Raw genomic sequence first — 13,247 nt, 5'->3', positions numbered from 1 at the left:
AAACCAGATGTCCATCCTATCTAGCATTCTATTCATAAACCAAGCTAAGTTCATCTTTGTAAGGCCTTGTCCACACCAGCCTCTGTATTTTTGAAACCAAAGTTTTGTTAAATAAAATTCTGCATCCACACAAGTGGTGTTATAAAAATACTCCATACACACGCAACCGTAAAATCCGCTACCAAGTGATGCAATGTACGCGTAATACATTTTAGCTAGCAAGCTAACGTTAAATCTAGCTAACAACCTCTACATAAAGGGGCGTAGAGGAGCTGAGCTCAGTTCTGACAGAAATAATCGTGGTTGTCATTTCCACACGCAACCGCTGAAACCCAATCGGGCTGAAAACTTCACCCTGGACCCCCTGTGGACAAGGCCTAAGAAAGACATGAGTGTCATCAGCATATAAAATTAAAAGCGGTTCATTTGATAACAAATTTAAGTTGTTGATGTAGGCTATATAAGAAATAAAAGAGGACCCAATATTGAACCTTGTGGAACACCAAACTATATGTGGTTGTATGAAGAGTTAGTTCCATATATTATACTCTATATTGTCGAAAGCCTTTGACAAATCAAATAGAAAGAAGAAAGAAAAAGACACTTACTATAGATTACTGTTCAGTACAGTCAGTAGTCATCAATAAATTAACAGTTTTTATGAATGACGTTATAGATAGATTAAGATTGAGAGAAATATTGTGACTTTACCTTTGAAAGCTTGTGGAAAACAACCTGCATATTTCTCTTTACTGTCTTCTCGTCTGTGTCACTTTGGTCTTAAGCAATGCAACAATTTGCTTTATATATAATGAAGGTGGTTTCGTCATCAAATTTCTGCTTCTTCTTTCTTAGAGGTGGTTTTTCTCCTTATATCACTGACGTCATTGTTGGTGAAAAATTTCCGTTGAAGATATGTATTACCACAGCTTTATCTTTATTTTTATTTTTGTGGTTTCCTGAACACAACCTGCCTTGGAAAACATTAGCATGATGAAAACCTTCTCCAGGGTGACACACACCATGTAGAAAAAGCTGATCATCAGTGTAATTTGTAATTTCCCAGCTTGGGATCAATAAAGTATATCTATATCTATCTAAATCAAAGTACTGAATGCTATTATCATGGAATTCCCAGGTTTTCAACGATCATGTAACAGAAATGAGAAGGTTGATGATGTAGATCGGAGCCATGTGATCATTTCTGACCTGCAGGAAAACATTAAGAGTAAACACAATGGTTGGAAGCATGTTGTGAGCTGCATGTTTCCAGGGGCGGAGTGGCCACCGGGAGGACCGGGAGATTTCCCGGTCGGCCGGCGGCCAATAAACTCAAGTGAGCCGGCCCGCAAGCTGCCATGCGTGGCCGTGTGGTGCTCACAAGTTAAAAGTTCACTACAAGCTCCATCCAAATAAAGAGCCTCTATAAAGTCTCCAGCAGAGGTCGCTATCACCCCATGATATAATACTGTAATACAGCAGCTGCCTTGCAGGTCTGAGTACATGGCCCTCACTGACTGATGCACTGATACACTGTGATCAAAGTACAGGTTTTAGACCAGTTGAACTACAATTTTTAGTTTAACTTTTACAATGCAAAACAGCCCAATAAAGAATGAGCATGCAACTTATACTTGCAAAAACACTCACTAAATATATCTACTGTATATGGAGTATAGATATGGGCATACAACTGAAAATCATTACAGGTCATTTATAGTAGCCTACTGTAGGCTATTGGTAAAAATAACTTTCAGCACAGTTTTAGTCAGGAAATAATGAGCAGTTCATTTTAGTATGTCAAATAAAACGTGAATGACAGTGAGCTACACACGAAAAACACATTGTACACATTTGATAAGTGTACAGTCTGATAATATCTGAGTCTAATTCCTGAGCTGATTCCTTTCACTGAGGTGTCAGACTGATGGCTGCAGGGACCAGAGATCTCCTGAAGGTCTCAGTCATCTAGAGACGTTGATGCTGCTGCTGCTGCTTCTAGTTCTCTGACTGCTTCTTTGACCCGCTGAATCTTTTCTTGTAGCGTTCTCACAGAGTTGTTGAGGAGTGGAGATTCCTGCCAAACACACGCACACACACATTTATACTTTTGCACAAAATGTTGTTCCTCGTGTGTTTTTATCTAAACTGAAATTAACATGGATGACAAGAATCAATGTGTAAAATTTAAGTAATATTTATAATTTAATTCATGCACATAGCTTTTCAAGATTTCTGCTGGTCCATGAAAAATTATTTATGATATTCAACATTTCTGGATTAATATCAGGTACCTCCTCTCCAGAAGCCTGGAAACAGGGACAACACTTTCTGCAGCCTTTATATGCCAGGATGAACAGGATAACACCTAGGACCACACAAAGTCCAATTACCTAAACCACAGATAAGAGCAGAATAAGAACAGAGACATATAGGATGAAGTTGTACAACCTCCACTTGAAATATTAAAGGGTTAGTAGCATTTTATTTAAAAGTGGGGTTGTATGATCTACAAATAGCCCCTAAGTACTTTAATTGCAGTAGAAGACTCTCTGCACTCCTCCCGTTAGCAACGCCAGCCCATAGCCCTGCTCAGAGATTTACAACATACATTGTTGTGAATGGACCCAAAGATACGGCCTATTTTTGCGGCCTAAAAGAGGTTTTACGTGAAAAAAATTACACAGTTCCATTGTTCGCTATAATATAATTTTTTCCAGCCCTTCAAAGTGCAGGAAAAACGCAGTTTTTATTTGGACTTAACCAACTCACGTATCCCTCCGCCCAGGGTTAGCGCCCGCCGATCAGCAGTTGGTTAGGTCCAAATAAAAACAGCGTTTTTCCTGCACTTTGAGGGGCTGGAAAAAATTATATTATAGCGAACAATGGAACTGTGTTTTTTTTTTCAGGAAAAACCTCTTTTAGGCCACGAAAATAGGCCATTTTTTTGGGTCCATTCACAACAATGTATGTTGTACATCTCTGGGCAGAGCTATGGGCTGGCGTTGCTAACGGGAGGAGTGCAGAGAGTCTTCTACTGCAATTAAAGTACTTAGGGGCTATTTGTAGATCATACAACCCCACTTTAAAAAATGCTACTATCCCTTTAAAGTTCCACTCACCTAAGAATTACCAAACCACTACTGAGTGTTGATCACAGGTCCGGGTCCTTCAAGGTGCTGTTTGTTGGCTCACACCATTTCTTATGAATGGTTACTTTCTTTTCATACCTGCCTTATTACTCCACAAGCAGAGTAACGTAATCGTGGAGCGGAGAGTCAGCAGCTGGATTTTGCACCCACTGCTATTAGTAGGTATAAACAACAACAATCAAACAACAACCAACACAACGACCATTATTCATTGCGTCATTAAATCTGTGGGAAGTTATTGCAACATTGAAATCGCGTGTTACGTTTGTAGTAGGCAGCGGCTTAGCAGGATTATTACATTAAAAGCTGCATATTTCTATAACGTCTGTGGTTTATTGTGTTTGTGAACATTATTACATTGGCGGGCGTTACAGAGCCTTTACTCCGCTGTGGAGAAGCTTCGGTGCATGCTTGGATGAGGTGAGGCTCAGGTGAGGCATGAATTAGCATCAAGTGGAGACAGCTGATCTCACTTGATGGAACGGGTCGGGGCTTGCAGAGTTTGTGCTAATTCAAGCTTCAAGACAATACGCTGGTCTGGCAACAGGAACAACAACACATACTGCAGCATTTATACATCTAGATTACCTCTAAAAACAACAGATAAGAACATAGGATTAACCCTTACAGACGGTTTTAAATTCCATCTATTCACTAAAGACTCATTCAGTCCTTGTGATGGTTGAAGTCAGAACTTCTTAACGGTTTTATCTTTTCAGATCATTTTTTTGTTGTTGTGTTATTTAACTTCTCTCTCACCATGACTGTTAAAATTCAAACAAAAAAAGTTAACCCTTTACAGGCCCGTTTCTGTGATGTACCACTAATTTTCATTCAAAAAACAGCCCAAAAATGAAATATTCTCTAGTTAGAGAGTGATTTTTAAAAAAGAATTACAACTGTGAGAGGTCATGATGGCTGAAGATGTTACTTTTTAATGGTTTTATATTTTAAGATTTTAGTTATATTACTTCTCTCCCACCATGACTGTTAAAATTCAAACAATAAAATGTATTAATTAACTATTAGATCTATTAGATCACTTTCCTTGATTAAATATTGTTAATCTTTACGTTTATCCCTGTCTCACTGTCTTTTGTCATGGCTCCTTGATCCGATCCAACGCACACACACACACACATTAATTACACGCAGCTGTGTGATGGCACAGGTGTTGCAAACTGACTTTATGCTTTGTGAATTTTTATTGAATGTTTGGATCCTCTTCTTCTGATCCTTACCATGTGTTTCATATGAGCATCAGGTAGCTGTACTCTAATGAATGTGTATACAAAATATAAGAATACACAATATACACATGCGCTTTTAAGGTGTAGTTCACACTGTCATTTAACTTCACACACTCATTTACATATAAGAAATCTTGAGTTGTAGCCCAGGATATGTGGGACGTAGCATAATAATAATAAAAAAAAAACAGGATAAAAAGGAGGGAGGAAAAAATTTGACACAAACAAAACCCTCCAAAATTACACAACAGCTGCCATCCACTGCAGGAAAGGGGGAGGAGTAGAACCTGGAGACAGGACACGACTTGTGGTTTTGCTTTTGTTTTGCACTTGACAAAACATGCACACGCATGCAGCAACACATATTTGATAATACCATCACAGTACAATGTAATGTATTACAATTAACAGGGTTACTTGGAAAAAAGTGAAAATAAATTTGAGAAAATGCAGTTACAAGATTTGGATCCGTGGTTACATGAAGAAAAGGGAAATCTCATAGGTCCATTATCTGTTGTTTGGAACTTTGGACATCAACTGAAGATTTAAGTCGTACTAATTAAAGGTGTTCTTTCGCCCGCTTCTGCTGCTTCAGGTCTTCTGGCTGCTTCTTCCTGCTGTGTCTATACACACACACACACACACACACACACACACACACACACACACACACACACACACACACACACACACACACACACACACACACACACACACACACACACACACACACACACATAAATAACACAAATGCTAAATGAATAGGGCACATGGACTACAAATAATATGATATGTGTAACAAGGTCATTAATGGAAGTTGCTTCAACCTTTATAACATTAATGTGAAGATAATTATGTGAAACTGGATTACGTAACATGGTCATTTTCTTGTGTTACCTCTTGGCAACAGGAACGACAACAACACTTTCTGCAGCCGTTATACACCACGATTCCCACGATTCCCACGATACCAAGTCCGAGCACACCAAGTCCAGCTCCCTAAACCACAGACAATAATATGAGAAGAACAAAGAACATATGAGATTAAGTTGTGTATCAACACTGTTGTACAAACTCCAGTTTAGATATCACAGTTTAACTCACCTCAGAAACACCAAACCACCACTCAGTCTTGAACAACTTGTCCTCTGTTGAGGTGCTGTTTGTTGTTGTGTTTGTTGGCTCACACCATTTTTGATTACCATTTTTGGCAATAGCTACATATTTGCCTGGCCAGTCTGTCGCTGCACAGGTGAGGAAATGGCCATTGAAAAACAGCAGGCTCACCCACACTAAGGCAGGGATGGAGCTTATAAACAGGCCCCTCCAACAGTTAAAGTTACAGTGACAGCGGGAGCAACATTTGTCACAGAACAACTCTTGCACGAAACACATCAAGATGAAGGTGAAAGCAGCAGGAACAACAAAGTATAAAACCACAATGCAACAGTTCAGTTGAGGATCACAAGGACATGAAAACTCAGTCTCCACCAACTTTTCCAAACAAACAAGTACAACATTTGACACAAAAGGAACATTTCCAAGTCCATTTTTGATTTTTGGCAGGCATACCCCTGTATAAGAAGACAGATATAAAGACAGTTAGTCAGAGAGCAGGTTGACATTTATAAAGTAACAATCTCCTATAAATTACATCTTTAAAGCCTCTGGAAGCATGACTTTAGTAAATAGTAAAAATCCTTATATTACATCATATCAAAGTCAAGTGCCTCATTAAGCAATTCTGAATTTCTTCATGTTACACATTATTTACAGTTTGTTTTTTGTTTTTAACGAAGGCTATGACCCGTTTTTCAACACTTTTTCGAAACTGTTAATCACACATTGTAAACTAAACACCAACAGAAAAGTTTATTAAATAGGAATAAACAACAGTTAATGCATTTCTCAAAAACAGTTAGTACAAACTGCAAAACCTAGTGGATAACCTGCAAAAGCATGTCACTTGCCCAAAATCGATTGTTCATCCATCAAAAGCAAGTATTCATGTCAATGAAACTGTCAGTGTCGTCAAAATGAGAAGTCCTGACAATTACACAAAACTACATAACTTCAACTAAACAAAACAAAAATGTTTAAAGGATAATGTCCTAAATTAATCACCAATCACAACTATTAATATAGAGATGAGAACATAGTTACACCAACCTGCCAACTGATCCATTATTATTATATTTCAGTAATCCTCAGGGATACAAGATTGAATATGAAACTCTTATGACGGCTGTTTCTCTTGACTGAGTTATAAAGTCTCCACCTTTGTTAGTCAAGTGCCTCCACCCTCAGTTGGAGTATCTGTTTCTGTTTGCCTTGGAAACATGTGCTGAGAAGCCCCTACTGTACGTGGGAGGTAGACCATGCAGGTTTTCATGTCGGACAGTGCAAGCATAAATTGTTATACATTATATTGAAGTTATTAAAGGTAACAGAAACCTCTGCCCCTCAGTCTCCATAGCCAAATTATTCATTTGGCAAGGTTTATTGGCAAAATCTGAATATACTACCCATGAATACATTTGTTTGAATGCTATAAAATAAAATTTGTTTGTTTTTCGTAGCCTTATAATTTTTCTACAACTGAGTATTAGGGCCACATTGAGGAAAAAATAAATCACAAACTTCAAGAATAAAGTCGTAATTTACGAGAATAAAGTCATAATATTACGAGAATAAAGTCGTAATTTATGAGAATAAAGTCGTAATTTATGAGAATAAAGTCGTAATTTATGAGAATAAAGTCATAATATTACGAGAATAAAGTCGTAATTTACGAGAATAAAGTCATAATATTACGAGAATAAAGTCGTAATTTATGAGAATAAAGTCGTAATTTATGAGAATAAAGTCATAATTTTATGAGAAAAAAGTCGAAGTAAAACGGAAGTAGGTCGAGACGAGAAAAGGTGAGCAGGTAATGTTGCTGTCGGCTAAACGTTTATTAAACTGTTCTGCTCACTGTTGGTTCGGCGTCTGTCCGAAGCGCCATCAGTGAACCTGTTCCTGCTTTTTGTCTCTTCCTTTCTGTCCTGATTGCCAACCAGCTGCGGGTGTGTATGCTCATTCGGGGAGGTCCTTAGAGAGCAGAGGTGGGAGAAAGTCCCTTTGTTGCAAGTCCAAGTAGAGTCTCAAGTCTTTGCTCTCAAGTCCCAAGTCAAGTCCAAGTCCTAAGATTTTTGTTTCGAGTCCCAACCAAGTCCTAAGATTTTTTTTCAAGTCCCAACCAAGTCCTAAGATTTTTGTTTCGAGTCCCAAACAAATCGATTATAATTAATGATAAGTAAAGATCATGACCACGCCTCAATTGTTTATATTTTATTGTTTATGTTCTGCCACTTATTCATCTATTTATTTTTATTAATATTCTATTGTGATATGCTTTGTCAATATAAGCACTGCCTTCTCATGCCAATAAAGCTATTTAAAATTGACGTACAGTAACACACCAGAAATCTTGTGTGATCAAACGTGATCTGACATAGGCTACTCTGTTGATGGTAGCCATGGTGCATGAATGTATTATATAGATCCATGCCATGGAGCCGTTAGCCACACTGCTTTGTTATGCTATGTGTGCTGCAGTCAGCTGCTTCTTTATTGGTTACATTCAATTTCACGTCACATTCCGCAGAGCCGGTGACTCGAGATTGTCGGCTTCCCCCCCACACAAGCCGACTTTTGATCCAAACGGTCACGATTATTGCGACCAACAATCGTACTGGACATGTTCAATATTTACGATTGTCGCCGCCGACCATTTTATGAGCCGATCGTTGGGAGAATTTAAATCTTAACACACCACACACCACAGGAGAATCTCATAAAATACTCTTAAGAGCCAAGATAATCGGGCGATTTTTGTCTTTGGTCCGAAGGGGGAAAATCGGGGCAAAACCAGCCAGATTATCTTTATGTGTGTGGTAGGCTTTAGTGTGTTGGCATTAATTATAGCCTACACAGCCAAGACTGATAAGGAGTGGGTTCCATAGAACGTCTCTGGCTGGCTGCTACAGCATAACATTGATGTGACACTTTTTAAAATATTTTAATATTTGTGCTTGCTGCTTGTGACTTGACTTGAATTCAAGTCAAGAGGGTTAAGTCCAAGTAGAGTCTCAAGTCTTTGCTCTCAAGTCCAAGTAGAGTCTCAAGTCTTTGCTCTCAAGTCCAAGTAGAGTATCAAGTCTTTGGCATCAAGTCCCAAGCGAGTCCAAGTCTTTTTTTGATTTGATCAAGCAAGTCTTAAGTCATCAAAATCGGGACTCGAGTCCAAGTCAAGTCTCAAGTCTCAAGTCCAAGTCCACACCTCTGTTAGAGAGACTCGGAGAAAGGGGAAAAGAGACACAGCACACATCCAAAACAAGAGCACTGCAATTTTAAGCACATGCAAATAATAATAAAATCTCCAGAGTCACTTTGTGACACTCCCCCCAACTCAAATGTTTTTGCTCCCGCCATATGGCCAGCTGCCTCGTGATACTTTTTCCACACCATTCTCCTCCATCCTGGGGGGACAACAATCTGTTCCAGCTGTTCGATTGAATCAGCCTCATCACAAAGTCTCAAAAGAAGATCATCTTTGACTGTTAACTGTGGCCAACATGTTACATAGGGCTGCCATAAAGCCCTGGTTGATCTCCCAGTATGTTGTGGTCGATTACCTTGTTGTAGCATGGTAATAACCAACCGCAGGGTGGGGTCTTCTCGCTGGCTTGCTATCCATTCAGGCTTCTCCACTAGCCTGAACTGCCATCGCACTTCTTGGGAGCGTCCGGGGTCTCCGAGACAAAGCGTCAGCATTTCTGTTGTCTTTCCCTGGGCGGTATTTAATCACAAATTAAAAGTTAGCAAGCTGTGCCACCCACCTTTGTTCGGTGGCACCTAGGTTTGCAGAGTCTAAGTGAACCAATGGACTATTATCAGTAAAGACTGTCAACTGCGTCCCCCAAAGGTAATCTTTGAATTTCTCAGTTAGCCCACTTTAACGCGAGGAGTTCAAGTTTGAATGAGCTATATTTTTTATCATTGCGCTCATTCGGGCTTAAGGCTCGACTTGCGTATGCTATAACGCTTTCTTTGTCCCCCTGTACCTGAGACAACACAGCACCCAGGCCTTCAAACTGGCATCAGTGTATAGTTTAAAAGGTAGTTTAAAATCTGCATACGCCAGAATTGGGGAGCTCACCATCTTTGCTTTAAGGTATTCAAAGGCTTCTTGGCAGCTGGGTGTCCAATTTACTGGCTGAGTTTTTTTAATGTTAAAAAAACTTACAACAAATCTACAGTTGGAAACTCTTCATAAGTAAAAGTGATCGTGCTGCAGATTTTGTCTATATCTATAAAAGAGATTACTTGGTAATATAATAATGATGAACCTTTAATTGACAAAAAGACAGAAAAAACCTTTGTGTTACAGTGAATATGTAGTGAGACACGATGTTGTAAATCATCTCAGAGGACAACAGTATCTGATATGTCTCTATACCTTTTTTCTTCAATTTTTCTTTTTCTCCTTCATTCTCTGCCTATAAATTGATATCATTCATGCTGATATCACTGTTACTATTCATCCTGCAATGACACACACAGGCCAAAAACTTGTCTGCAACCCCTTTCCTACTGAAAACATACAGAAACAAGTCTGCAAGAGGACTGAGCTTTAGCAAAAGGTCAGAGACAAACAAGAAGGTATCACTAATCTCTTCTGCAAGATACCTAATGATGCTGGGCAGGAACAACACTGCGTAATTAAGTAGAACTAAAACCAAAATGGCCACAATTCGTCGTTTTTCATCAAGAGGGACACTGATGGCTGCAGACAGAGCTTTAATGGTCCTAGACAGGAAGAATATGAACAGAGGGAAGGGAAGGGGGGGGGGGGGGGGGGGGGAGAGAAGCGTTTTGTTTTCAGTGACTATTGAGTTACATGTCTTGCTTTATCTAATCTTCACCACTAATGAATACAGACAAAGTTTTCTAGGGAATTAATTGCTAAGAGTGACATTCTTGCTATAAACTATAAATGTTGAACTTTCAAAAGTTGAGACATTAATAAAATACTGGACACAATACCTCATTTCACTAAGAATATACAATCTTTGAGCACAGCAGCAAGAGCTCCCCCTGCTGGTATTTGCAGACATGACTAATCAATCACAAGCACCATCCTTCAGAACAGGCTCAACAATTAGATCATAGATCAATTCTTTTGTCAGGTTGGTCATTTTTTAACTTCATAATGTTTTCAACTCCATTTTAATGATTTTAACATCTTTCATTTAAATTAAACATTTTAACAGGACTCAATTATTTATAGTAACAGTAATGGACGTGCACTTGTATAGGAGGGGCAGGGAATCAAACCACCTCTGGTTAGTAAACGATCTGCATACCTCTTGAGCCAGACACCCACTTAATCATGACTTCTCTTTTTGTGCTATGACTGTTCTTGTCGCATGTTGAATTTTAATGAATGATTGATAAGCTTCTGAATAAAATCAATCTATCACATAAACTTGTTATAAACTGCTTCTCTCAGTCTTTGTTAGGCCCTGGTAACAGGAAGGAAGAGAAGAAGAACACATGGACAACGCTGTAGCTTCCCACAAGTCAACTGTTGTATTTTTCCATGTTAGCAACACGTTCTCTATGCAGGCTAAACAAGACACAATCAATCAACGACTTTCACCAAAACTACTATCAACTTACAGAAAGAAAAAAAAAAGAAACAAATAAAGTTTTCAAAATGTAACTCATACCATACAGAAGGTGGATAAAATGATTTAAATAAAAACAATAATTTTATCTTTCTCAATCTCTTCTAGCTGGAAGGCAAGAGCAATAAATTACAAACAACACCTTAAAACTATTGAAAAACGCCAGTTGGGCATTATTTATAAGCAGGAGAAGATTAAAAATGCTGCAAACAGACATAAATAAATGTTGAAGTATGAGAGAGATATGGTTGTAATAGCACAGTGATCAAACTGCCAATCATCGCAGGTATTGAAAGGACAGAAAATTACAATATGAACTTTTTATGTACATTTCCTGAAGCTCTCACAGTGCAGCACAACAGACGAAGCCACAATTAAACGTCTGGTTGGAAATCAAAGTCAGAATATGACAATGTCTGTCTTGTCTCCATTTGCCTACATTTCCTCTTCTATTTTCTATGTCCTTGTTTCTAACTGGAGCAACTGTTTATAATTGTGTCATCATTTATGCTGTTGTTCTGCTGATGTCATTGTCACTGTCACTGTTCACCCTGCAACGACACACAAAGGCCAAAAACTTGTCTACAGCTCCTTTCCTACTGAAAACATACAGAAACAAGTCTGCAAAAGGACTGAGCCTCACAATAGCTTGAGAAACAATCCTGAAGGAATCATGACTCCTTGCTTTTTCTGCAAGGAACCTAATGATGGTGGGCAGGAACAACAGTGTGTAAATAAGTAGCACCAAAACCAAAATGGCCACAATTCTGCGTTTTTCATCAGGAGGGACACTGGTGACTGAAGACAGAGCTTTAATGGTCCCAAACAGGAAGAATATGAACAGAGGGAAGGGAAGGAGGAGGGATGCAGCGAGGATGACCCCTGAGAGCTCATAATCAATCCAGAAAATGAGTGAGACCCGAAAGAAAAGAATAACAGTCCAGACCACAACACAAACCACAACAGAGGTCTTGATGTTTTGTCTGAAGCGGTACCACAGCGGCCAGGCGATGACCGAATACCTGTAATATACAGACACACACATCGTCTTCGTGGAGCATCTGAATTATGATGAAATAAAATGTTCAGACAGGGGAAAGTTACACACACACACTGACTAGACTGATACTGTAGCTACCTTTCCAGGGAAACACACACCATGAAGCCAATGCTGGTCATCACACCAAAATCGTATGTAAATCCAGCGATTTCATCGATGATCAAATTCTCAGGTTTTGTCACAAACACGATCATGGAGCAGAGTTGAATGAGGTCAGAAATGAGAAGGTTGATGATGTAGATCGGAGCCACTTGACCGTTTCTGACCTGCAGGAAAACATTGAGAAGAGTAAACACAGTGGCTAGAAACATGTTGTGAGCTGATGACATGTTTTTATCTTGTTCTGCTGAAAATTGCACTCATGAATTTGTCATCAAACTCTTCCTCAGTCAGTAACTGAGTCCTCACCAGAGAGTAAAGTCCATAGATGGCCACTAGGGTCAGTGGGAGGCCGATACTGATGATGATGCACATCGCCACTTCCTTGATGGAGAAACCTTCTATAATGATGCTGGTGTTGTTGGTGATGTTTCTTCCATTGTCGTACTCCAGATTGCTGTTATTGTAGCTTTTGTCCATTGAGGAGTTGTTAATGTAGAAATCTTCCATCTTCCTATAAAATTTGTTGTTAAGAGAGAAGCGCATGTATTTTAATGTAGACCTCACATCGTTCATTGATAATACTAAAGCTGTGAGGTGAATCTGGTCCTCGGGTCTATTGAGTAAAACTGTGAGGTCATTCCTCAAACCTACAACGAGATCTGTGGCCTTCAAGGCATGATGGCTTCCAAATCTATGGAGCTCTCTCCTCATGTGTCTGTGATCCATCCTGTGATGACTTCAGGAAACAACTGGAAACATTTATATTCAGTTAAAGGGATAGTTCAACATTTTGGCAAATTGGCCCATTGTCATAATCCCTATAGTTTTAGGAGTAGGTTTGTTACCTTTAATTGTCGGTGAAAGCTATTTTTAGAACGGCGGAGCAGAGCCGTGAGCTGCTCAGAGCTACGCTACGGAGGCTCATGGGATTTCTTGGTTTCCCTCATCA

The 13,247-nt window shown here is 39.2% G+C and overlaps 1 protein-coding gene across 1 annotated transcript; it reads right to left on the bottom strand.

Annotated features, from left to right (window-relative positions):
- Positions 1–11,641: 11,641 nt before the first annotated feature.
- LOC310998641 (2-oxoglutarate receptor 1-like) lies at positions 11,642–12,805 on the bottom strand (the record flags this gene model as incomplete). Its single annotated transcript, XM_083988800.1, has 3 exons — positions 11,642–12,158; positions 12,275–12,462; positions 12,605–12,805. The coding sequence occupies 3 exons, from the start codon at positions 12,803–12,805 to the stop codon at positions 11,642–11,644; spliced, it is 906 nt and encodes a 301-aa protein (XP_083844926.1).
- Between the last annotated feature and the right edge of the window lie 442 nt (positions 12,806–13,247).

Source organism: Trachurus trachurus (genome assembly GCF_905171665.1).
Source record: "Trachurus trachurus genome assembly, chromosome: 15".
NCBI lineage: Eukaryota > Metazoa > Chordata > Actinopteri > Carangiformes > Carangidae > Trachurus > Trachurus trachurus.
Note: the sequence above shows the minus strand (reverse complement) of the source record. Positions and strands in the feature narration are given on the sequence as shown.